The 23,847-nt window shown below is 40.5% G+C and overlaps 1 protein-coding gene across 1 annotated transcript in view; it reads right to left on the reverse strand.

Annotated features, from left to right (window-relative positions):
• The window catches only part of lancl2 (LanC lantibiotic synthetase component C-like 2 (bacterial)), a 48,720-nt gene extending 26,786 nt beyond the window's left edge, over nt 1–21,934 (reverse strand). Inside the window, exons 1-3 of the mRNA XM_048608089.1 lie at nt 21,919–21,934; nt 21,440–21,760; nt 2,760–2,877 (exon numbers count right to left, since the gene is read on the reverse strand). Of these exons, the coding sequence (XP_048464046.1) occupies nt 2,760–2,877; nt 21,440–21,619 (298 nt within the window). The 5' untranslated portion in view covers nt 21,620–21,760; nt 21,919–21,934. The remainder of the gene's footprint in view (nt 1–2,759; nt 2,878–21,439; nt 21,761–21,918) is intronic.
• Between the last annotated feature and the right edge of the window lie 1,913 nt (nt 21,935–23,847).

Genomic DNA, 23,847 nt, shown 5'->3' on the forward strand with positions numbered 1-23,847 from the left:
ACGGAGTCTTTACAGGAAGTGGGGTGTGAGGATGTATAGTCCAGGTAGCTGTGGGAGTCGGTGGGTTTGTAGTGAATATTAGTGGCCAGTCTATCCCCAGAAATGGAAACAGAAATGTCAAGGAAGGGAAAGGAGGAGTCAGCGATAGACCAGGTGAAAGTGAGGGCAGAGTGGAAATTAGAGGCGAAATTGATGAAGTTTTCCAATTCCAGACGAGAGAGGGAAGCAGCACCGATGATATCATTGATGTATCGGAGAAACAGTTGTGGGTGGGGGCTGGAATAGGACTGGACAAGGAATGTTCCACGTACCCCATGAAGAGACAGGCATAACTAGGGCCCATGCGGGTAGGGTATCCATGGCAACCCCTCTTACCTGAAGAAAATGAGAAGAGTTGAAAGAGAAGTTGTTGAGAGTGAGGACAAGCTCGGCCAAGAGGAGGAGGGTGGTGGTGGGTGGGGATGGTTTAGGTCTTTGCTGCAGGAAGAAGTGGAGAGCCCTAAGACCTTCCTGGTGGGGAATGGACGTGTAAAGGGATTGCACGTCCATGGTAAAGAGGTGGTGCCTGGAACTGGCAAACTGGAAGTTTTGAAACCAGCGTAAGGTGTCAGATAAATCATGGATGCTCGTGAGTAGGGATTGGACCGGGGTGGAGGGAGAAGACTGAGTCAAAGTAGGAAGAGATGAGCTCTGTGGGGCAGGAGCAGGCTGAAACAATGGGTCTGCCCGGACAATGGGTCTGTTTGTGGATTTTTGGCAGGAGGTAGAAACGAGCTGTGCGGGGTTGGGGAACTATTAGCTTGGAAGCAGGGGTCGGGGGGAATCACCGGATGAAATGAGATCAGTAACCGTAGCGGATACAATGGCATGATGTGCCATGGTGGGGTCATGGTCCAGGGGAAGGTAGGAGGAGGTATCTGAGAGTTGGTGCTCAGCCTCTGCGTGGTAGAGGTCAGTACGCCAGACAACAACAGCACCACCCTTAACGGCAGCCTTAATGGGAAAGTCAGGGTTAGGTCTGAGTGCACGGAGTGCAGTCAGTTTGGAGGGAGATAGGTTGGATTTGGTGAGCAGAGCAGCGAAATTGAGGCGACTAACGTCACATCGACAGTTCTCAATGAAAAGATCGAGCGCAGGTAAAAGGCCGGAGGGAGGAATCCAGGTGGAGGGAGAGAGTTGGAGTTGGGCAAAGGGGTCTGTGGGATGGGTAGAGGGCTCTTGTCCAAAGAAATGGGCCCGGAGGCAAACTCGGCAGAAGAAGAGTTTGGCGCCATGTCGTGCCCGAAGCTCGTTAAGGTGGGGAAGCAGAGGAATAAAGCTGAGGCCTTTGCGGAGTACGGAGCGTTCAGCATTGGAGAGCAGAAGGTTGGGAGGGATAGTGAATACCCAACAGGAGGTGGGGGGGGTGGAGTCTGAGGAGAGGTAGGCTCCAGAGGGTCATGGGTATTTTTGAGTTGTTGCATCTTGTGGGCCTTGATGCCTGAAAGGAAAAGAAAATGTTTCTTGTTAGTACGATGAACGAGCTGGAGGATGAAGTGGAACTGCTGATTGGTGCAACCCTGAGCCGGTGTGTTGCGATGCCGTTGGAGAGAACGGTTGAGAGTTTGCATATGGCGCGGCATGGCACTGAGTGTAGACCTCAGGATGCGGCGAGAGCAGCTGTCCATGGAACGTTGAACGGAGATATTGGTGATCCTGACAAAACATGAGGGATGAAACTTCAGTTGGAATCCATGTGGGGTGAGCCTGAGCCGGAGGCAGTCACGGAGGAATGTGATATGGCTGTGGAAACAAGTTTTAGCAAATACATGGTCAAACACCAGGAGCAACAGTCAAATTAAAGTCGGTGGGCAAGAAGAAAGATTGGAACGGAAATCCCGTTGGAGAGAGGAGCAGAACTTCTTCAAAGTGGGCATGCCTGGAAGAGATGTGGCAGTGAGTTAAATACTAACTAAAAACCAAAGATTGGAGAAAGCCACTTGCAATATGACAGCAAGATTTTAAGTGGTCTGTAAATAATCAACAGAAGACTTTCAAGGCAAAGATACTGCAAGCATAAATTAAACATTAACTTAAGGAGGAAATTTAGAACCCCTCCAATGACAAAAGATTGATGTGGAACAGTTAAAAACATTTATAACAAGAGGTCAGGGACAGGATACATAGGGAATCAGGCAGAAAGTGCAAAGAGAATTGGAAAAGGATACAAGAGAAAAATACAAGGGGAACCCAAAAATCTTCCAGAAACAGAAAAAAGTAAAAACAATAGTTAAATGGGAGCTAGAGGCATATAAAGACAAAAGGGAAGAAAAGGAAATATTATTTGGTGGAGGAAATGGGCTCGACTTACATACCAAATGAGTCTTTTGCACTGGTCTTCAAAAAACAAAATGGAGAATGCAGTGAGGGGTGCATTAACAGGGGTTGAGAGATATTCAATAGAATAAAAATAGAAAGTAGGTGCTCAAATTTAACAAGGAAGCTGGCTCAAATGGACTGCATTTTAGGTTGCCGAGGGAAGTGGAGATGACGACAGCAGTAGGATTGCAAATGTATATTTTTTTTGAGGGATGTGCAAATCTGTAATAAGGGACCTGCTATCTAACATCAAGTAGTTGGAAAACTACAGAGACAACTGTTAAGCAGCAAAAATCAATTCTCCCTTGGAGAAGTATCCTAAAAGTTTTGAGCAACAGTCAATAATTTTGGCTTTGAATGCATGAAATGAGTCAGTACAAAGATACTGCCATGTCTCTCACCTGTCCAACCTGTGTAAGCACAACAATCATGAGGATCTGCAGTCTTCAAACCCTCTTCCATCTGTATCACAAGGTCTTTGATTTTATGTTGAATCCGCTTTACGAAGGCTGGACTGATCTGCAAAGAAGTAATTTTTATTAACACTGCTGTATTTTTAAATATTACAACTGCAGTAGTATATAATGAGAGCCTTGTAATTACTTAACATCTTTTCCCTCAAAGTATCATAATAACCCTTTAGTTTGTACATGTTCCTTCCGCATTTCAAAGAAAATGTAACAGGTATTATGAATGTATACCTAATGCAAATCTGTCAAACCTGAAAGATATCTCAAAAAAGTGGGTGGTTAGAAAATAGAAAAAGATCAAAAAAGGCAATTTAAATATATACCTGGAATTGTTCATCTGGAACACTGCATCTTTTGGCCCCCACAAGAGAGATCATGTTATTGGAAATGGTTCTGCAGTAGGTTAAGTTTAGTAATTACACTTGGCTGTGTGACAGATGGTTGAAAGTTCAATTGGTGATTTGAGGGACTCAAGTACATACTTTAAACTGATACTTTGGTGCAGCACTGGGGTGGTATGTTGATACAACTCCTGCCCTTTGAATGAAACATTTAAGTTGAAGGCCAATCTAAAAATCTGACAAATCCCATGGCACATACATAAGAACCAGGAGCAGGAGTAGACCATCTGGCCCTTCAAGCCTGCTCCAGCATTCAGCAAGATCATGGCTGATCTCTTCAGTTCCACTTAGCCAGCCTCTCAACATAATCCTGAATTCCTTTACTGTTCGAAAAACTATCTTAGCTTTAAAAAGCCTCAACAACTTCACTGGGCAGGGAATCCTACAGATTTTGAACCACATTGGGTGAAGAAGTTCCTCCACAATTCAGTCCTAAATATGCTCCCCCTAATTTTGAGGCTATGCCCTCTTGTTCTAGTTTCACCTGCCAATGGAAACAACCTCTCTGCTTCTGTCCTATCTATTCCCTTCCCCCCTCATTCTAATATAATCCCAGTCTACTCAGTCTCTCCTCATAAGACAAGCCCCTTAACTCCGGAATCAACCTAGTGAATCTCCTCTGCGTCCCCTTCAGTGCCAGTACCTCCTTTCTCAAATAATGGGACCAAAACTGCACACAATACTCCAGGTGTGGCCTCACCAGCACCCTATACAGCTGCAGTATAACCTCCCTCCTTTTAAACTCAATCCCTCTAGCAATGAAAGACAAAATTCCATTTGTCTTCCTAATTACCTGTTGCATCTGCAAACCAACCTTCTGCGATTCATGCACAGGGACACCCAGGTCCCTCTGCACAGCAGCATGCTCCAATTTTTTACCGTTCAAATAATAATCCTTTTTACTGTTATTCCTACCAAAATGGATGGTTTCACATTTATCAACATTATACTCCATCTACCAGACCTTTGCCAACTCACGTAAACTATCTACATCTCTCTGCAAACTTTCAGAGTCTTCTGTACACTTTGCTCTACCACTCACCTTAGTGTCTTCCCAAAAGTTGACACACTACACGTGGTCCCCAACTCCAAATCATCTATGTAAATTGTAAATAATTGCAGTCCTAACACTGATCCCTGAGGCACACCACTAGTTACTGTTCGCCAACCAGAAAAACACTTATTTATCCCCACTCTTTACTTCCTGTTAGTTAACTAATCCTCGATCCATGCTAATACATTGCCTGTAACGCCATGCACCTTTATCTTATGCAGCAGCCTTTCCTGCAGCACTTTGTTGAATGCCTTTTGGAAATCCAGATACACCACACCTACTGGGTCCCCATTGTCCACCACACTCGTAATGTCTTCATAGAATTCCAGCAAGTTAGTTAAGCATGACCTGCCTTTCCTGAACCCATGCTGTGTCTGCTCAATGGGGAATTGCTATCTAGATGTCTTGCTATTTCTTCTTGGATAATAGATTCAAGCATTTTCCCCACCATAGAAGTTAAGCTAACCGGCCTATAATTCCCCATCTTTTGTCTACCTCCTTTTTTAAACATTGGCATCATATTTGCTGTTTTCCAATCTGCTGGAACTGACCCAGAGTCCAGTGAATTTTGGAAAATTACCATAATTGCATTTGCTGTTTCTCCCGCCATCTCTCTTAGTACCCTGGATGCATTCCATCAGGGTCAGGAGACTTGTCTACATTTAGCTCCATTAGCTTGCCCAACAAAACCTCTTTCATGATAACGATTATGTCTAAGTGCTCACCTACCTTAGTCTCCTTGTCATCAGTTATTGGCATGTTATTTGTGTCCTTCACTGTGAAGACTGACACAACATACCTGTTCAATGCCTCAGCTATTTCCTCATTTCCCTTTATTAAATCCCCCTTCTCATCCTCTAAAGGACCAATGTTTACCTTAGCCACTCTTTACCATTTTATGGATTTGTAGAAACGTTCGCTATCTGTCCTTATATACTGAGCTAGTTTACTCTTCTTTATAGCTTTTTTGTGGCTTGCTGTTGACATTTAAACTTTTCCCAAACTTCTAGTTTCCCACTGGTCTTTGCCACTTTGTACGCCTTATCTTTCAATTTGATAGCTTCCCTTATTTCCTTAGGCATCCATGGCTGTCTACCCTTTTTCCTACAATCCTTTCACTGGTATATACTTCTGCTCAGCACTTTGAAAAATTGCTTTGAAAGTCCTCCACTGTTCCTCAACTGTCCCACCATAAAGTATTTTCTTCCAGTCTACTTTAGCCAACTCCTCCCTCATCCTATTGTAGCCTCATTTCAACACCTAGAGAACATATCAGGCTTTCGGACTAAAATTAACACCTCAGTCAACATTATCAAACAACAGATCAGGAAGGTCAAATCCTACAGCTAATTCAGACAGGTTTGCATTACAAAAATGTAATCAACACGAACAAACTACCAATCTTGATTGTTAAAAAACAAAAAGCTAAAGCCATTTCAAAAAGAAAGGATACAATTAGTCTAGACCTCAGCATAAAGGCTTTATCATTTTATTTTACTTTAGATTCAGGACTGAAGAGAAGCAGGCTGTTTTACAGTAAAGTATGAGGAACGAATTCCAGTACTTTTGAAAATCAACTTAGGCGAGGTGACAGCCTCATCGTATTATCGCTGTATTATGACAGTATTATCGCTGAACTATTAATCCAAAAGACCCATGTAATGTTCTAGGGACCCTGGTTCAAATCCCTCCACAGCATATGATGGAATTTGAACGCAAATTTTAAAAAAAGTCAAATTAAGAAACTAATGATGCCCATGAATCCATTCTTAGTTGTTGGAAAAATCCATCTGGTTCACTAATATCCTTTAGGGAAGGAAACGGCCATTCTTATCTAGTCTGGCCTACACGTGACTCCAGACCCACAGCAATGTGGTTGACTCTTAACTGCCCTCTGGGCAATTAGGGATGGGCAATAAGTACTGGCTTAGTGAGCAATTCCCATCCCGTAAATGAATAAAAAAAAGTTACTGTGAGGTGTTTACACTGTGTTGGGGAGGTGGAGGGCAGGGGAAGATGTTTGTAGTTGGTCTGGTTCTGGAGGAGCACGTACAGATGAGATTTGGCCATCAACAGGTTGCTGATTGGTTTGTGAAGTTGCAACCAGTTATGCATAACAAAGGCAATCAGCTTGACAACAAATAGTCAAATACTGGGTGACTGAATAGCTTTGAGTGTGAATGAAGGGGTCGGCTAATATCAAACTGTTGAATTATAGATGGTGTACACAGTGTTGTCTCGCTCTCTCTCCAGTAAAATACCTAAACCTGAAGATTATTTTGTTCTCACCAGTTGCTGCAAGGTGCTGCTTTTAACTAGAGACTTTATCATTTGTGACCCAATTGCTCTATGCCTCCTTTAAAGAAGTCAAAGAACTTCACAGGAATGATCAGAAAACTGAAAGACATGGGAAACAAAAGAATAACTCCATCAAATCCCAAGGACTGGTGCTAATGATCTGCATCCCCATTATTTTTGCCCCTCCACCCCAATACCAATGATTTTTTGGTCTGTCTGTATTTATTTGTATACATTTAGGGGCTTTGAGTTTAAACTATTAAAGGTCATAGTGTGTCTCTGTGGTTAGAACCTATTTATTTGTAATAAATAGTATTTTGCTAGGGAACAATTTGTTATTCCAGCATGCAACTTCAGTGAGGTGTGACAACAGTGTTATGTTTAACAGAGCCCTATTTCTAGTTATTCTCATTCCTCAAGGACTAGGCTTTAGAACATTGCTGTAAAATAGTCATGTGTTAGGGTTAAGAATTTTAAAACTAAAATTAAGACCTGTCAGAGTTGGGAATGGAACTGTCAAGATTTTTAATGTTTGTGTAAAATTTCGAAATGATAATTTTCTTCAAACAAATTATATTTTATCCAATCAGAATTTAAGACAATTGTATGTAGCACCTCTTATTTGTATTAAGTTCACTAGAGGAAAGAGACATCCCCGAGAGTTACTTAAAGTAATTTCCGCACTGTTTGCAAAACAAATGTTAACCAACTCTCAATCAGTTTCAGTAACTTACTTTCAAAAGTGCAGTAGTTCCTTCCTCAGTCCTTAAGTTTTAAAACCGTTCTTTTCTCATTTTAGTGCACAAGATAAAAGAAAAATGAGAAGATTGTATGTACATAATGTATATACAACAACAGGTCTTAAGGTCAATACAACATGGAGCTGGAGGAACACAGCAGTCAGGCAGCATTAGACCAGCAGGACAGTTTTGGGCCTAGACCCTTCATCAGGACTGGCGAGGGGGAAGGGGGCTGGGAAATAAATACAGAAAAGAAGGGTGGGGCTGGGAGAAATTACGTGGGAAGCTGATAGGTGGATGCAGAGGGGGTAGTGGGGATTGGTCAGTGGGAAGGGTGGGCGGATAGGCGAAGAGCTTCAGGACGGAGCAGATCACCAGTGGGAAAGAGATCTACTGAGGTCTTTCCGGAGGGAGGAGGAAAACTTCTTCAAGGTGGGCATCCTTGGAAGAGGCTTCGCAATGGGGTTATAGGTCATTCGGAGATAGCAAGAACCGCAGATGCTGGAGTCAGATTCAAAACAGTGTGGAGCTGAAGGAACACAGCAGGTTAGGCAGTAATACAGTCTATCTGGTAAATCATGCAATTCCAGAACATATTCTTGGAATCGCCACTTATTCAGGCCTTTTACTCTGGGCCCAAGAAATATGAAGGTCATGCTCAGGGTTCACCTAACGTAAATTTCCTGATAGATATTTTTAAAATACCACTACTCTGTTGTTTATTGTTACTAAAATAAAGATAGCACTATTCACCTGGATTTGAAATTATAAAAAGACTGGTGGACTAATAGAGTTAAATGCAGTGATGTATAACTAGTTGAAGTTGTAACATCATAAATAGTCGTTTTTCAGTGGAAAAAAGCTTATTTCAGGAAAATCACGTACACAAGATATTTGTTTGAGCCAAGGAAAGACACGTTTTGTGAAAGATAGATTTAATATGATGATCAAGGCTTTTGCAATGTGTCCATTCTTCCCTTCAGTCTGAAGAATGATTATTGGGCACAGGCAGGTGAACGGAAGAGAAAGGGCAAAGAATTTTTATTTTACTACCACTCGTTGTTACCCTCTCTACATACCCTTTAGTAATGTACTGCCCAGTAGAAATTACTGATTAGTCATAAGCCTGGTGATGTAGCATTATTTCAGCCAAATCCAACTATTATAAATGCCAAACACAATATAGATATTTTTAGTCAACCTGTTCAGACATACTATGACACTGCTGGGATTTGAACCGGAACTTCTGGGCCCACAAGCAGGGATGCTACCACTATGCCACAAAACTCCTGCAAACATACTACAGATATTTTTAATCAACGTGTGTTACAAAGCATCTCCGAAACAAGCGGGATTCAAACCCAGGTCTTCTGGCTCGGAGATAGGGACATTACCATGTGTCACAAGTGCTCTCACAAACCCAGGTCCAGATATTTTCTAATCAATCTGCTCAGAAAAGTAAATTTCACAACCCTGGAGCAGATAAGGCTTGAACTGAGTTCTCCTGGCTCAGAGATAGAGTAATTTCCACTCTACTATAATAGCCTTGAGGGAGGGACACATAATCCAGGTAAATGCATTTCACACGACTACACTTTATCCATCAGTGATCAAAGCTAGGGTCTCGTGGTACACAGCGTCTAGTCAAAGGCTGAGTTCAAATACCGCCTGCTTCAGAGGTGTGTCATAACATGTCAATCAGTAACCAACTAAAACAGTCAATGATCAAAAAAGAATCACTCTGCACATTTTCTGAAATAAACATAGAAAATGATACAAATACTCAGCAATACGAACAGTATCAGTGGAAAGAAAGTCAGAGTTAACATTTCAGGTCTGTTACCTTTTGTCTTACCAGCCAGCTTACTAACACAGAATTTAAGTGATCATGTACAATATCAATGAGATAAAGATAATACAAAGATAATATCCCAGCAATTGTACCCATTACTCATGCATATCAGAAATGCAATTCATCACAATTTTGACTAAATCACATGTGGAAAGTTGCTAACTTAGTGGACAACAGCAATTCGTTAGCTCTACACATCCGATTGCTGTACAGCACACTGTATTAGCACTAATAGCTATAGAGGTACTAACGGACCCCTGAAAGACCAAAAACAATTCTAGCTACAACATTTTAGGAAGGTTATACAGGCCTTGAACTAAGTGCAGCATAGCTTTACTGAAATGATAGCTCTACTCCAATGGCCTGTACGGCCAGAAATTTAGAAGGGTAAGTGGTGATTGGATCAAAATTTTCAAATCATCAAGGGGAACCGTTAGTGTCAATTAAGCAAAACTATTTCTGTTGATTGAGGAGTCTTGGACTTGGGAGCATAATCTGATATTTAAAGTCAGGCCTTTCAGGAATAAAATTAGGCTACTGTTCTACACACAAAAAGACGGTAGAAGTTTGGAAGCCTCTCGAAAATTATCAATTGATCTGGCATCGATTGTAATTTTAAATCAAAAATTGATAGTTTGTCATTATCAAATATATTGAGGGTCATGGGGCAAAGGTGGGTTTGTACAGTTGTTTGCAAATCAGCTATCATCTTACTGAATGGTAGAACAGGTTGGAAAGATCTATTCTTAGTAATTTTCATTAATCTAAAATATTTGTCCAATTTCAATGTTAAAACTTGTCAAATATGCCATATGTCAATGAAAAATGTTATCAATGTTGTAATATTTGCACTTCTACAAAACACATGAAAATTTCTTTTATAAATAGACTATTGAATAGAAAATCCCATTTATGAAAATCAAAACTCCTTGCTTTTTTAAACTCAATACAAATAGAATTCATGTTGCAGTAATAATAGACAGACTGTCACAGTCCTTTTTGGACAATGACAGACAGCGTATGTTTGACAACATATATTTGACCAGGTTAGAAATATCATCCGATTTCAGCTTTCAAAAAAAAAAGCTGTCAGATTGTTAGGAGTTGAAGACAGATTGTTCTTCAGTTGAACTTTAAGCTTTCCACTAATATTTGCATCGCACCTGGTGGAATTATGGTACAACTTTGCACATTGAGAATATTTAACGGTAAAAAAAATTGATCCGGTCCATTAGAAAGCACTAAGCACGAAAATAAGGCACCGATTAAAAACCACAATATTATTCTCTGCAGTGAGTTTTTGGAAGAGGAGTGTAAAAGGCCCCTTTTTATAAACAAAAGGATATGACCAATTTGGAACAAGGGCAGTATACAGGCACCAAAATACAATATACCCCAAGCTGCTTTTGATGTAAATTGTTAGATTCTGGAATACTATCATTTCTGTTAGATTGCAAATTTTACTTCACTCCCGTAGATTGACTGTGCTGTACACCCTAAATAGGTACTTGATGCTTTGAATAGTTTGTTAAAATGATGTAGTGCACCTTTTGAAGTGAGTTCTCCAACTTTTGCTTACTATTACTAGATGCTGAATGCCTTTGTATTACAGAATCCACTGACTCTTCCCCCCGCCCCCCCCCCGATTTCCCAGCATTCAGTACTGTGGATTTTCTATTGTTTGATCTGTGGATCATATTTCACTGTGCTGGTGACAACACAAAACAAAACCGCGCTCATTTTTTCCACTTTCTAGCTGTTAGATCTCCTTTGATGACTGGGTGTATGTCCTGAGAGACCGGCACTTCGAAAACTGCATTGCTGATGTTTACAGACATACTAAGTTCTTAGCCCGTGACCTGAAATAGCAATAGCCATCCATACTTGCTTGCACCTAGATAAAAGATGAATGGCAAATTTGAAATGCTTGAATCATTATTTTATACCACCTCATTTACACTGCAGCATCAATATGAACAAATACTCAAAAATAAATGGGGCCTATGTCCCCACTTTTATTTCTAAATTTTCATGATTTCAAGATATTATCACTGCAGCATTTGGTTGATCCCTAACTAAGTCTAGAGATTTTGCCTCTGGAGTGCTTCCCATGTATTTGTGTGTGGAGAGGAAACTCCTGTTATAATATTCAAGTTTAATGTCTTTATTTTAGTTTGTTATTCTGAAAAATGTGGGCATCCATAATATTGTCACATTAGACATGATGTAATATATTAATTTACAGCACTTTGCAGCCAATGAATTACTTCTAAAGTACTGTTGCTGTTGAGTAGGGAAATGCAGCAGCCAAGTTGCACACATGACCCTAAAAGCAGATATTAATTTAACCAGCAGATAATGCTTCAAATAATGCCAATTTAGTTTTCATACTCACTCATGGACAGTGTGCAATCAGGGCACGTGTCACCCAAAAATGTCGCTTTCAACACTAGTGCTCAACAACACAGCTCTTTTGGATTAAAAAGTGTCAGCCTAGATTCTGTAGTCAAGTCACTACAGTCAGGCATAAACCCATCGATACAAATGTACTAGCACCAAGTCCAGGATGACTACTTGCTATCAAAGGTGCCATTGACGCAGAAAACTATCAACTTATCATCTCAAATTGTGATGCAAAGCTGGCAGCTCTCTCTACAGAAATAGTTTCTGTTTCACAGCTTGAAAGAACATTAGTGACAAATTTTCATTTCAGCGTTTACTGAAACTTGGAGAAAAAAGTTAGGTAATGTAGATAAGTGTAGATTTACACACTAACAATCAAGTTTTGAATTAATTCCTGGTGCTAACATTGAGCTCGTTCATCTGGTTTTATAAGTTGTAGATTAGAGTGAAAAAGTTCACACGATACTTGATGCTTTGTTGTCCCGCCTTTTGAGAGATTCGTGAGCAGCCTGGAAGTTCTGAAGACAGTACGAGTTTGCAATGCTGATCTTTGGTGGGACACGGGTTTGTGGCAGTAGCTGAATTACATATTTTGTTGAGGTAATACTATTGTCCACCTTTGTTTTTGTAACATTTTTGTAACATAAACTGAAGTGGATGCTAGACAAGTCAGGAACTGGAGTGAACCCTAGCTTGTTTGATTCTTACTTTTAAAAAAAAAAAATTGATGGGAGGTCAGTTACTGAATACATTCACAAGACGCTGTCTTTGTGCACAAAGAATAAACTGTTACCAGAACAAGAAAAACCTTGATATTATACCAGACAAAAACATTGTGAAGATTTCATCAGAGTAAAGGATTCAAATTCATAATACTCCTTTTATCTCAGCCATATCCTTACAAATACCCAAACCTCAGTGAAGAGTTACAACTATCTCTGCGCTAATGCTCCTTGCTCAGACTGGTAAAATTGGCACCAGTTTCCTTTTGGTGAATGTGTGGATTCACTAGATGCTTTTTTTTTCCTCAGCAAGCATCTCTGAAAACAGATGTCAAACTAGATGTCAACATAATTTCAGAGCAACTGCATGCAGCATCCAGCAGTTGTTCACTCTCTGGCATACACCACACCCAGAGTTTCTAAATTGCCTTTGTGTCATTGGACCCATGCCATTAAGTAACAGTTTCTTCTTCCAGTATTTTTTTTGAATGCCAGTGAACTGTCAGTCTCAAAAGGCTTAAAACACCATTAAAATATTTGTAAACAAAAAGAGACTTCAGCCTCCCAGCACTAACCCTCAGGTTTCCAAACGAAACTCAAAAAACCATGCTTTGCTTTTTTTAAACAAAATATAATTTAAACTTAAGTTATGCATTGTTCTCAACACTGAAGAAGGACACATCCCCAGGACTAGACATTTCCATAGTAGAGTTGAATGGGAATATGTAGATACCCCAAATATAATCATCCAAATCTTCTTAATTTGGGACCCATTTGTTCAGATTGCTTAACTAGCAGAATAAGATGCAGTTTTCCAAAGTTGGAGTGGGGGGTGGAGGGGTGGAGACAGGGAATTAGACCTGTTAGCCTAACATCTGTTACCTGGAAATTGTGAAGAGTCTATAATTAAAAATAGTGACTGAATACTGTAAACTCAATTGACCAGAGAGCACCAGTTTGGAATTGTAAAAAGGGAAGTCACACTTGACAAATTTGAGTTTCAAATTCCACTCACCATCCTCACTCCCCGCCCCCGAAGAGGTGACTAAAATAAGACACAGGTGAAGGAGCAAGAATGTTATTTGTATCTTCTTTCATAAGGCATTTGATAAAAAGGTCCCTCATGGGATTGCCAGCTACAAATTGAAGCCCACAGAACTGAAGGCAAATTGTTGAGTTTGTTAGCAAACTAAGTAGCTAGTAGACAGAATTGTGACAACAAACAGTCCCAGACAGGATGTAATTATTTGTATCCTGCAAGGACCTGTATTGGGGATTCAATTATTCAGCTTGTTTATTTAACAATTTGGATGGAATAAAAAGCCACTTGTCCAAATTTGCTCAAGACACAAAGTTGGTAGTACTATAGGCAGAACTGTAATAGTACCAATGCATATTGTTAAATAAAATGAATGGACAAAATGGATTTCAGAATGGGAAAATTGAGATAATTCACTATGAATTCTAAAATAAAGACACTTTCTTAAATGGGCAAAAGCTATAAACAGTAGCCAGTGTGGGGGGATCTAAAAGTCATTGAAATGCAAAAAAAAGGCAAAAAAGAATGCTGTTCTTTATAACTGTAGGACCAAAATACAAGGGTGCAGAATGCATTGGCTATTATGATCCCAGCTAATTTTACAATTAGACAAGTCAGATCTCAACAAAATTTGGCTTGATAGATCAGCTCTCAACTTGATGCATGGTTATGTTTCAGTGAAAGACTGCCACAAGGGTGCAGATTTGATTTTGACAATTAAGTTAAAAGTAAACAGACATTTATCGTACAACAGAAGAAATAAAATGTAACAAGCTAATACAACAATTTGAAAGATTTCAAAATACATAGCTAAATAAAATTTCATTAATTGTAAAGCAATGATGTGGGGTAAATTAAAATCCAAATAAATCTTCCTTTCCTGCCTGATCTAGGTTTGACTTAACTGTTCTTGTCCTGTGAGTTGTGAAGTCTTTCCCATGGAAAACTCATGCAACTGAGAACATACACTTTCTTATAATCTGCATTATTATAATCTGCAGCATTCTAAAGAAACACTTCTAGTCTGACAGCTTTCACAAACTCTTACAAAAGGTAACCTAGTCCCTTAACTGCACTGAACAATTTCCTTTTCAAGCAAAGGCTTGACTTCGATCAGGTCTCCTTCAAGCAGAACAAAAAGATTTGAAACTAAATTTTAAAAAATCCTGCTCCTCCTACAGCCAATGACAATGTTTTCTTTCAGCATAAACCCAACCGTATCAACAAACATCCATGAACATTCCAGAAGGATTTTCAGTCACCTGCTCTGACATATTGATTTTAAATCATACTTCAGGAAAAAGAGACCTAGTTATTAGTTAATTCTCATCACGAAAACAAGCCTACACCCACATGCCACTGATTTGATATCTCACAAATGTTAGACTGACTTGTTAGACTACACCAGGATATTGAACAGTCTCAGGCATCACTGCTTAGAAATGTTATATAGGCTTTGAAGGTAGCGCAAAATCAATTTACTGGAATGATAATTGGCCTCCAAGAGTTAAATAGAGAGATTAAACAAATTAGGTTTGCATTTCCTTAAATTTATATGGATAAGGGATGATTTGATCAATGTTTTTAAGATATTTTTCAAATTTCCATAGGTTGAGAAGTGAGAGACTAGTGGATTAGTCTAAAAGCTGAAAGCTGGTATCAAGTTAAGACAGACTTCTAAATGGATGATAAAACTATGATGTTCTTATATAAATAACAATTGCTACTAGGTCAATTGTTAAAACTTAAAACCGAGTTTGGTAGATTTTTTTTAAAAATGAAAAATAAGGGATTGTGGGGCAAAGGCAGCAATATGAGATCAGAGCAGTGACAAGAAATTGAATGGCAGACCACAATCAAGGGGCTAAATAGCACAGCATTGTTCCTAGTACAACCTTAGTTTGAAAGCTTGATGTGTAATCTGTCATTTCACAATTTAGATATTAGGCAACCGGGAAGGAACCTGATGAGAAAAGGGAAGACAAGCAAATTATGTTTTACAAAACAAAAGCTAAAGGCACACAAGTATTTTACTTGGAGATTGTACTAGTCACTTAATTGATCTTAGTATTTAACAGATTTATAGTTCCCACAAAGCCAATGCATCAAATCTCTGTTAGTTAACAGTAGGGAAATAAATCATTTGCGTTGTATTCCACAATCCTCAGCCAAAATAAAATGGTTTTCTATATCAACTAGTAAACAGGTCCAGAGTTGTGGGGTTTCAGGAAAAAATTTGGGTATGGATGGGAAAGCATCAGGAAGGTATAAAATAACAGATGGTTGATGTCAGCATGGAAGAGAAACATTCAAATCAATACAGCACTTTAAGGGTTATTTTTCAGGCCACCACTGCTTCTTATTTATAGGAATGTCCTAGGGCAGATTCTTGAGGCATTGTGGTCTTGCATGCTGGCTGGGGATCTACCAAGGGATCCTCACTATCTGTTTTTGCGAAGGCTTGCTGAATCATGAGTCAGATCGTAGTGAGGACACTGACAGGCCTTCCCCTAGAATCAAGGGTGGAAGTCTCACTTACAAGAGCTGCCAACCAATCACGCCAAAGCTTGTGCTCAGCAGCATGATAGGGGAGCTGCTGCTGCTGTGAAACAGCATCAGAATCCCAGGATCAGAAGCAACCCACGAATAAACACTGCCAGGAGCAAAATTCAGATATACCACCATCCCAGCTAATCAAAGTGAGGTCCATGCTTGACATTCTATCAATTGAGGCCCTTAAGTGACTGATTAATGACTACCCAAGGGTCTTATCCTGCTGCCACTAGTATTAACTCAGCTGCAGGGGGGGTGCTTGTCACCATGCAGTGTGCCCAGCAGCGGTCGGATTGTGGGTGGTCCAAAGAACATTCGGCGTCTGATCAAGTGACCCCACATTACTCACCTGTGCTCAGGGCTGCATGCTGAGAGCCATCTAATTACATGATTTTCCCACATCCAAGTTCATTACCAATGAAAACAAAAGATTCCACCTCAGATTCTTAAATACAATGCAAATTGGTTAAATTTTCAAGTAATAGTTGAGTTGAAGGACTACAAGATAAACTTAAATAAAATCACAGAACATCTCTCTCTAGCAGAGTTTAATAGAAATTTTCCATGCTGGCTAAAAATTTTTTTGAAAAAAAGTCTTTTGATCAAAGTAATCTAGTAACTGGGACTGAAATTCTGGGATTGCCAAAATTACGTTGTTAAATGCAATGTTGAACTGTCTAATACTAGGGGTCATACATTTAAGATGAGAAGCGGAAAGTTCAGAGGAGATGTGAGGGGCAAGTTTTTTTTCCCCACCCAAGAGTGTAGTAGGTATCTGGAACATGCTGCCAGGGGTGGTGGTGGTGGAAGTAGATATGATAGGGGCGTTGGAGGGGCTTTTAAATAAGCACATGATTATGCAAGGAATGGAGGGATATGGACCAAGGACAGGCAGAAGGGATTAGTTTAATTTAGCATCATGTTTGGCACAATATCGTGGGCTAAAGGGCCCATTCTTGTGCTGTACTGTTCTATGTTCTATGACTCCAGACTTCAAGAATATTAGAACCAGGAGTGTTTTGACCCACAGTGGTTATATTCAAGAAGCACTTATGTCAACCAGGCAGTCAACAATCATGGGACAGCGGAGGAGATTTGAAGAGACAGCTTTGTAGGAAATAAGCAGAAGGCCAAGAAATCTCGTCTTATATAAATGTCTGAAACGATATTCAGACTACATAATTAATCTTCCAATTCTAATAAATGGAGGGCACGTCCATTGAGGCAATATGGGTACAGCTCAAAAATAAGATGGCAGCAATCAATCTATTAAGATTACACTTATAGGCTCCCTCAACACCCACTGAGACATTGAGGAACAAATATGTAGGTAGATAATGGAAAGGTGCAATAACGACAGGGTTGTCACAATGGTGACTTTAATTTCCCCAATATTGACTGGGGCTCCCTTAGAGCAAGGGGCTTAGACAGGGCAGGATTTGTTAGGTGCATCCAAGAGAGTTTCTTGAAATAGTATGTGGATAGTCCAACTAGAGAAGGGGTCATTCTGGATCTTGTATTGGCTAATGAACCTGGCCAGGTGACTGACCTTTCAGTGGAAGAGCATTTTGGAAACAGTAATCACAACTCCTATAGTTTTAGGGGAGCTATGAATAAGGTTAAGTCAGGACCTTGCGGGAAGGTACTAAATTGGGGAAAGGCAAATTACGTCAGTATTAGGCAGAAGCTAGTGAGTGTTAATTGGGAGGAGCTGTCTCAGGCAAGTCCACAGTTGACATGTGGCAGTTGTTTAAAGACCTGCTGATCAAAGTTCAGGACCAGCATGTTCCAGTAAGGTGGGAGGACAAGGATGGCAAGGTAAGGGACTCTTGTTACCAAGTGCGGTTCTGAATTTAGTCAAAGAGAAAAAGAAGCATATATAGGTTTAGGAAACTAAAATCAAACAGGGCCTATGAGGAATATAAAGAAACAAGGAAAGAATCAAGCAAGGAATTAGGAGAGCAAGAAGGAGCCTTGAAATGACTTTGGCAAGTAGGGTTAAAGAGAATCCCATGGCATTCTACACATACGTTAAAAACAAGAAGATAACTAGGGAGAAGGCAGGACAACTCAAGGATAAAGGAGGGAACTTGTACTTGGACGAAAAGGATCCGTTCTAGATCCTAAATGAATACTTTGCGTCAGTATTCACCCAGGAGGAGGATATGGAGGACAGTGAGATTTGTGTGGAGCATGCTAACATGCTGGGGAACTTTGAGATCAAGAAAGAAGTTGGGTTGGGTCTCTTGAAGAGTATTAAGATGGATAAGTCCCCATCCCCAGGGCCTGATGGTATCTACCCAAGGTTATTGAGAGAGCTAAGAGAGGAGATTGCTGGGGCCTTGACCAAGATCCTTGTATCCTCACTAGCCACTCGAGGGGTCCTGGAGCACTGGCAGGTAGCTAACATTCCCCTCTCTGTTCAAGAAGGGAAATAGGGATAATCCAAGAAACTGCAGATCGGTGTGTCTCACATCAGTGTTCATGAAGCTTTTGGAGAGAATTCTTAGGGATAGGATTTACTCGCATTTGGAAAAGCATAGCCTAATCAGTTTAGTAAGACATGGTTTTGTGCAGGGGAGGTCATGTCTGACTCACTAAATTTGAATTTTTAGAGGAAGTAACTAAGGCGATCGAAGAGGGTAGAGCAGTGGATGTTGTTTACATGGATTTTAGTAAACCTTTCGACAAGGTCCATCAGGGTAGGCTCATCCAGAAGATTAAGATGCATGGGATCCACAGTTACTTGGCCACATGGATTCAGAATTGGCTTGTCCATAGAAAGCAGAGGATAGTGATGGAAGGGTGTTTTTCTGGGTGGAGGTCTGTGACTAGTGGTGTTTCACTGGGAGCCATACTGGTCCCTCTGCTGTTTGTGAAAGATATTTTTATATAAAAATGACATTGATGAAAATGTAGATGCGTGCTAGTAAGTTTGCAGATGATACAAAGATCAGTGGAGTTGCGGATAGTGTAGAAGGTGTCAAAGGATACAGTGGGATAAAGATCAGTTGCAGATATGGGTGGCGAAATGGCAAATTGAGTTTAATCCAGGTAGGTGTGAACAGCTGCACTTTGGGAGCTCAAATGTTAAGGAAAAGTATGCAGTTAATTGCAGGACTCTGAACAGCATTCATGTACAGAGGGATCTCAGGGGTTCAATTCCACAGCTCTCTGAAAATGGCCATGCAAGTAGATAGGGTGGTAAAGAAGGCATATGGTATGCTTGCCTTTATTGTTGGGGTGTTCAATACAGGAGTCAGAATGTCATGTTGCAGCTTTACAAGACTTTGGTTAGGTCACATTAGAATATTGTGTTCAGTTCTGGTCACCACATTACAAGAAGGATATGGAGGCTTTGGAGAGGGTGCAGAACAAGTTTACTAGGTAATGCCTGGATTAGACAGGATGAGCTATAAGGAGAAGCTGGAAAAACTCGGGTTGCTTTCTTCGGGGTGGTGGAGGAGGCTGAGGGGAGACTTGATAGAAGTCTATAAAATTATGAGATGCATACATAGGATTGACGGTCAGAATCTGCACCTCATAGTTGAAATGTCCAATACTAGGGGGCATGCATTTGAGGTGAGAGGGGGAAGGTTCAAAGGAGATGTGAGTGGCAATTTTTTTTTATTTAAGAGTGGTAGGAGTCTGGAATGCCCTGCCGGGGTGGTGGTGAAGGCAGATACGATAGGGCTGTTTGAGGGACTTTAAGACAAGCATGTGAATGTGCATGGGATGCAGGGATATGGACGAAAGGCAGGAGGGATTAGTCTAGTTTGGTGTTACGTCTGATACAACTTCGTGGGCCAAGGGACCCACTCATGTCCAGTACTGTTCTATGTTCTCAATACCTAATTTGAGTTATTGGGAGTGCAAGTCAAATGAGCGTAGATGGAAAATTGAGCTAAGAACTTTGCTTTAGTGTACAAGTAACCGTTCATTGTATTTTAATATTTAACAATTGACTGAGAAATATTTAAGATAATTATTAGTATGTACTCATGTTTCAATTGGTTGGTAAAGTTATTTTGATTTAAACCATGACTTTATGGCTTCATTCAGTTGGCTTTTCAGATTTCCAAAAACTAAATTAAACTGAGAATATAAGACAATTGTACATGTGAAAACGATAGCTGCAATTTTTTGATGTCACTGCACCTAAAGGGAAGTAAGGTGCAGCTAGGAGATAGATCCACGGTAGACAGAAGTAATTATATAGGAGTGGGAAGCGAAGCTATTGCGAGTGACATTCAGGTTCTGATTAGAGAGATAAGAATGGAACCAAATCTGAACAGTTCCATCTAGCTGGTTGACCAATCAGGAGATGGAGGAGAATGGTGTGGTCGACAGTGTCTAAGGCTGCAGACAAGTTCAAAAGGAGGAAGAGGGATAGACAAACAGATATTGCCAGAGAGATAACAAGGTGTAGAGCTGGATGAACACAGCTGGCCAAGCAGCGTCAGAGGAGCAGGAAAGCTGATGTTTCGGGCCTAGACCCTTCTTCAGAAATGCTCCTCTCCTGCTCCTGCTCGGCCAGCTGTGTTCATCTAGCTATACACCTTGTTATCTCAGATTCTCCAGCATCTACAGTTCCTACTATCTCTATTGCCAGAGAGACTCCAGTCTAGCAACACCTGTTTTAAAAAAAAATCCATGGAGAAATAAACAACTGTCTGTCCACAGAGGCTGCCAAAACTGCTGACTTTCTCCAGTAGCAATGTCCATTTGTTTGTTTCAGATCTCCAGCATCCAGTTCTTTGCTTTACTGGATTTTTGCTTTTTTTTTTCCCCAGTCAGGGAGGATACCATTTGTTGTTTTGATAGGAGTGATTTCACTACTGAGACTTTAACCTGGCTAACGGAAATGAAATCCGATATTTCTATTACATTTGATCAATTGCTATTGTACATCTGAAATGCTTTTTAAAACAAAATATTCACAGGACGTGGGGTTTCTGGTTAGATTAGCCAGCATTTATTGCCCATCCCCCAACTGCCCAGAGGGCAATTAAGAGTGAACAACATTGTTGTGGATTTGGAATTGCATGTTGTCCAGACTAGGTAAGGACGGGGGATTTGTCTCCCTGTAAGGGCATTACTTAACACCATGGGATTTTGCAGCAATCAATAACGGGTACATGGTTGTCATTAGGCCAGTTTTTTTTTTAAAATTCAAGAACTGTACAGAATTCAACTGTCACCACCTACCATGTTGGGGCATAAACGTCGGCAGGAAACAAACTACCCGAATTACTAGTCACCGAAACTGGGAGCAGAGGTAGACCATTCAGCCCCTCGTGCCTAGCCTGTCTGTCCTGCTTTCGGCTGCAGACAATTAAATGAAACAGCAGGGTTTGAAGAGGCCGAACCAACAAGTCCCAGTCCCTCCCCGGGAGGAGGTAGCAGGAGCCCCCGAGATGATGGGGTGATGGGGGGAATGGAAGGAGACGACAGGTGAACAATCGGCCAAAAGGCCCCTGTCACAGCGGAGGAGGATCATCCCCAGCCCGCCCCTCCATCGCTATTTCTGTTGGTGTTATTTCCATTACCTTCCCGTTCGAGTCGAAGCAGTCCGCTGCCTCCTGTTGCTGATCGTGCGCTCCGGCCCCGGTACTGCTGGTGGGTGCCGAGGCGGCGCCGTTACCTCGGCAGTCCGGGTACGGGTTACAGAACGAGCGCTCCTCCATCTCCGGCTCCGCTCTCAACCGTTTCGACATGGTCTCTCCCATCACACCCCGGGGCGACGGGGCCCCGAGAGGGACAAAAGGCGCGGCGGGTGTGCAAGCGTTTTCTCCTCCTCCCCACTACCAGCGAGGCAAATCTTGCAGAGGTGCACCGTCTGCTGCTCTCTGACTACAAGGCACGACACTCTGAGACACAGAAAAAGAGAGAGAGAAATCAACAGCCACTCCCCTCTTCTTTTGTATTTGTCATTCATAAACTCAGTAACAGAGTCCCCACAGAGAGAAAGAGAAACGGGCTGCAAACAGCCCAGACCACCTCCCCCTCCCAGTCAATTCACACCAACCTTTCCCCACCGCCCCGTTCTCTTGAGGGGGAAAGACGTATTCCCTCACGGCTTTAATCAATATGCTCCGGCCGCTTGCAAATTAATTCGCTCCTCGGTAATTGCACTGCAACATAATACGCCCTTCAAAGGAGTCAGAGAACTGTTTTATATTAAAAATATATACTGTCCGGGTTCTCTCTTAAATACTCTGCAGCGCACACCATCAGTTTTCCATAATTGACAAGGATTAATTAAGTTTTATTTTCTCAATTTTTTTTCTCTACTTAGCACAACCCATGGTGATAAAGATGTTTTTAATCATTAAAACAACCGACATAAAATCAGTGATTATATTCTTTAAATAAATCAGAAATCTATTAAAATTTGCTATAACTAATGCTGATGGAACATCACAGTCTACTTTCTAGTGCCAAGAACCCACCATCTGTTAACAAAAAAACAAACGCTTTCATTCCTATTTTATCTCACATTAAGCACTCTACACAAGGCTTTATAATGACAGATCGTTCCGTTTTGGAAAGCTAATCGAGGAATGAGATCTATAGAAAAGATTTCTGCAAATGACTTTTATCTTGTTTTGCTGTTGTCATACAGTGGAGCAGGTGAAGGGGGTCGGGCACCTTTACAGAGCCTTAAAGCTATTGAAAGATCGGCATCATTGGGCCAATCGTCAACTAAACAGATGGCGCATTTCTTATTTTCAATACTTTACTCAAACTTGAATATTGCTGGGGGAAAAAAATCATAATGTGCCGAAGCTTTATTCTCTCTAGAGCTGCAAATTCATTTTCTAACCAGATTAAATGTTTAAGGTTATAATCATTCTTTTGTATTTGGATGAAATAGAATCACATACTTTTATGGATCTTTTCTCCTTTGCTTTGATTTTCCTCGTTTCCCCCACCACCCCTTATAAAGATGATAATTTGTGGTAAAGTTTCAAGAGCAGCAGTAGTTCTCTACTACTTCGCTTATGAACTAATGGGAATTGATAGCTTTTTTTTTAAAGCTGTGAGAACATTACAACTAACCTTAATTGCACTTGATTGTAGTTCTATTCTTGAACAAATTTCCCCTACCTTATTAACATCCAGGCTAACTGAAGTACCATTCTCTTCCGGATGAATAATCAACAGGCTAGAAAATATGATCTTATGAGTTTTTGTTTTATTCTTTCAGGATGTAAGCATCACTAGCTAAACAATAGTTGTTGCCCACCCCTATTTACCCTTGAGAAGATGGTGGTGAGCTATTTTCCTGAAATACTTCAGTCCATGGGGATCAGATACACTCATGGTGCTTTTAGGAAGGAAATTATTGGATTCTGACCCAGGACAGTGAAGCATATATGGTTCCAAGTCAGGTGGCTTGAAGGGAAACTTGCAGGTGGTGATGTTCACAAGTGTCTGCAGTTCTTGTGGTAGAGGTATGTATCAATGCACTTAAGTCATTAAAACTACCAAATAATTTAAGGAAATACCATTGCTTACAATTTCTACTAAATATTTTACCAGATAGACTAATTAACAGCAGGTATTACTGGTGTTATTATAACATAATTAGATGCTATAAATCAAGAATCATCATAGTATTATCAGATTTCATAAATTCATTTTGATTCAGTTGCTAACACTTGCCCAAAGTTCTGATTGTTGTACTTTCAAGTGATCAGTTTTTTTAACTTAGGACTTACATTAAAAATCTATTAAATATATATCTGGCAGTTTGAGACAAGCCACTTACATAGCATATAGACAATCTCAATGCATTTCTAGAGAAAATGTCTTGTCAAGAGGAAGCTAAACTCTCAAACTACAGATTTTAAGAGTGATTCTGATGTATGAGGTTATCATTTTAGTTCTCTAAGTTTAATTACTGGATATGGGGGTGGGTACATGCTCTGTGCTTTATTGCATTACGCAGTTC

This window comes from Rhincodon typus, chromosome 2 (genome assembly GCF_021869965.1).
Source record: "Rhincodon typus isolate 14 chromosome 2, sRhiTyp1.1, whole genome shotgun sequence".
Lineage (NCBI taxonomy): Eukaryota > Metazoa > Chordata > Chondrichthyes > Orectolobiformes > Rhincodontidae > Rhincodon > Rhincodon typus.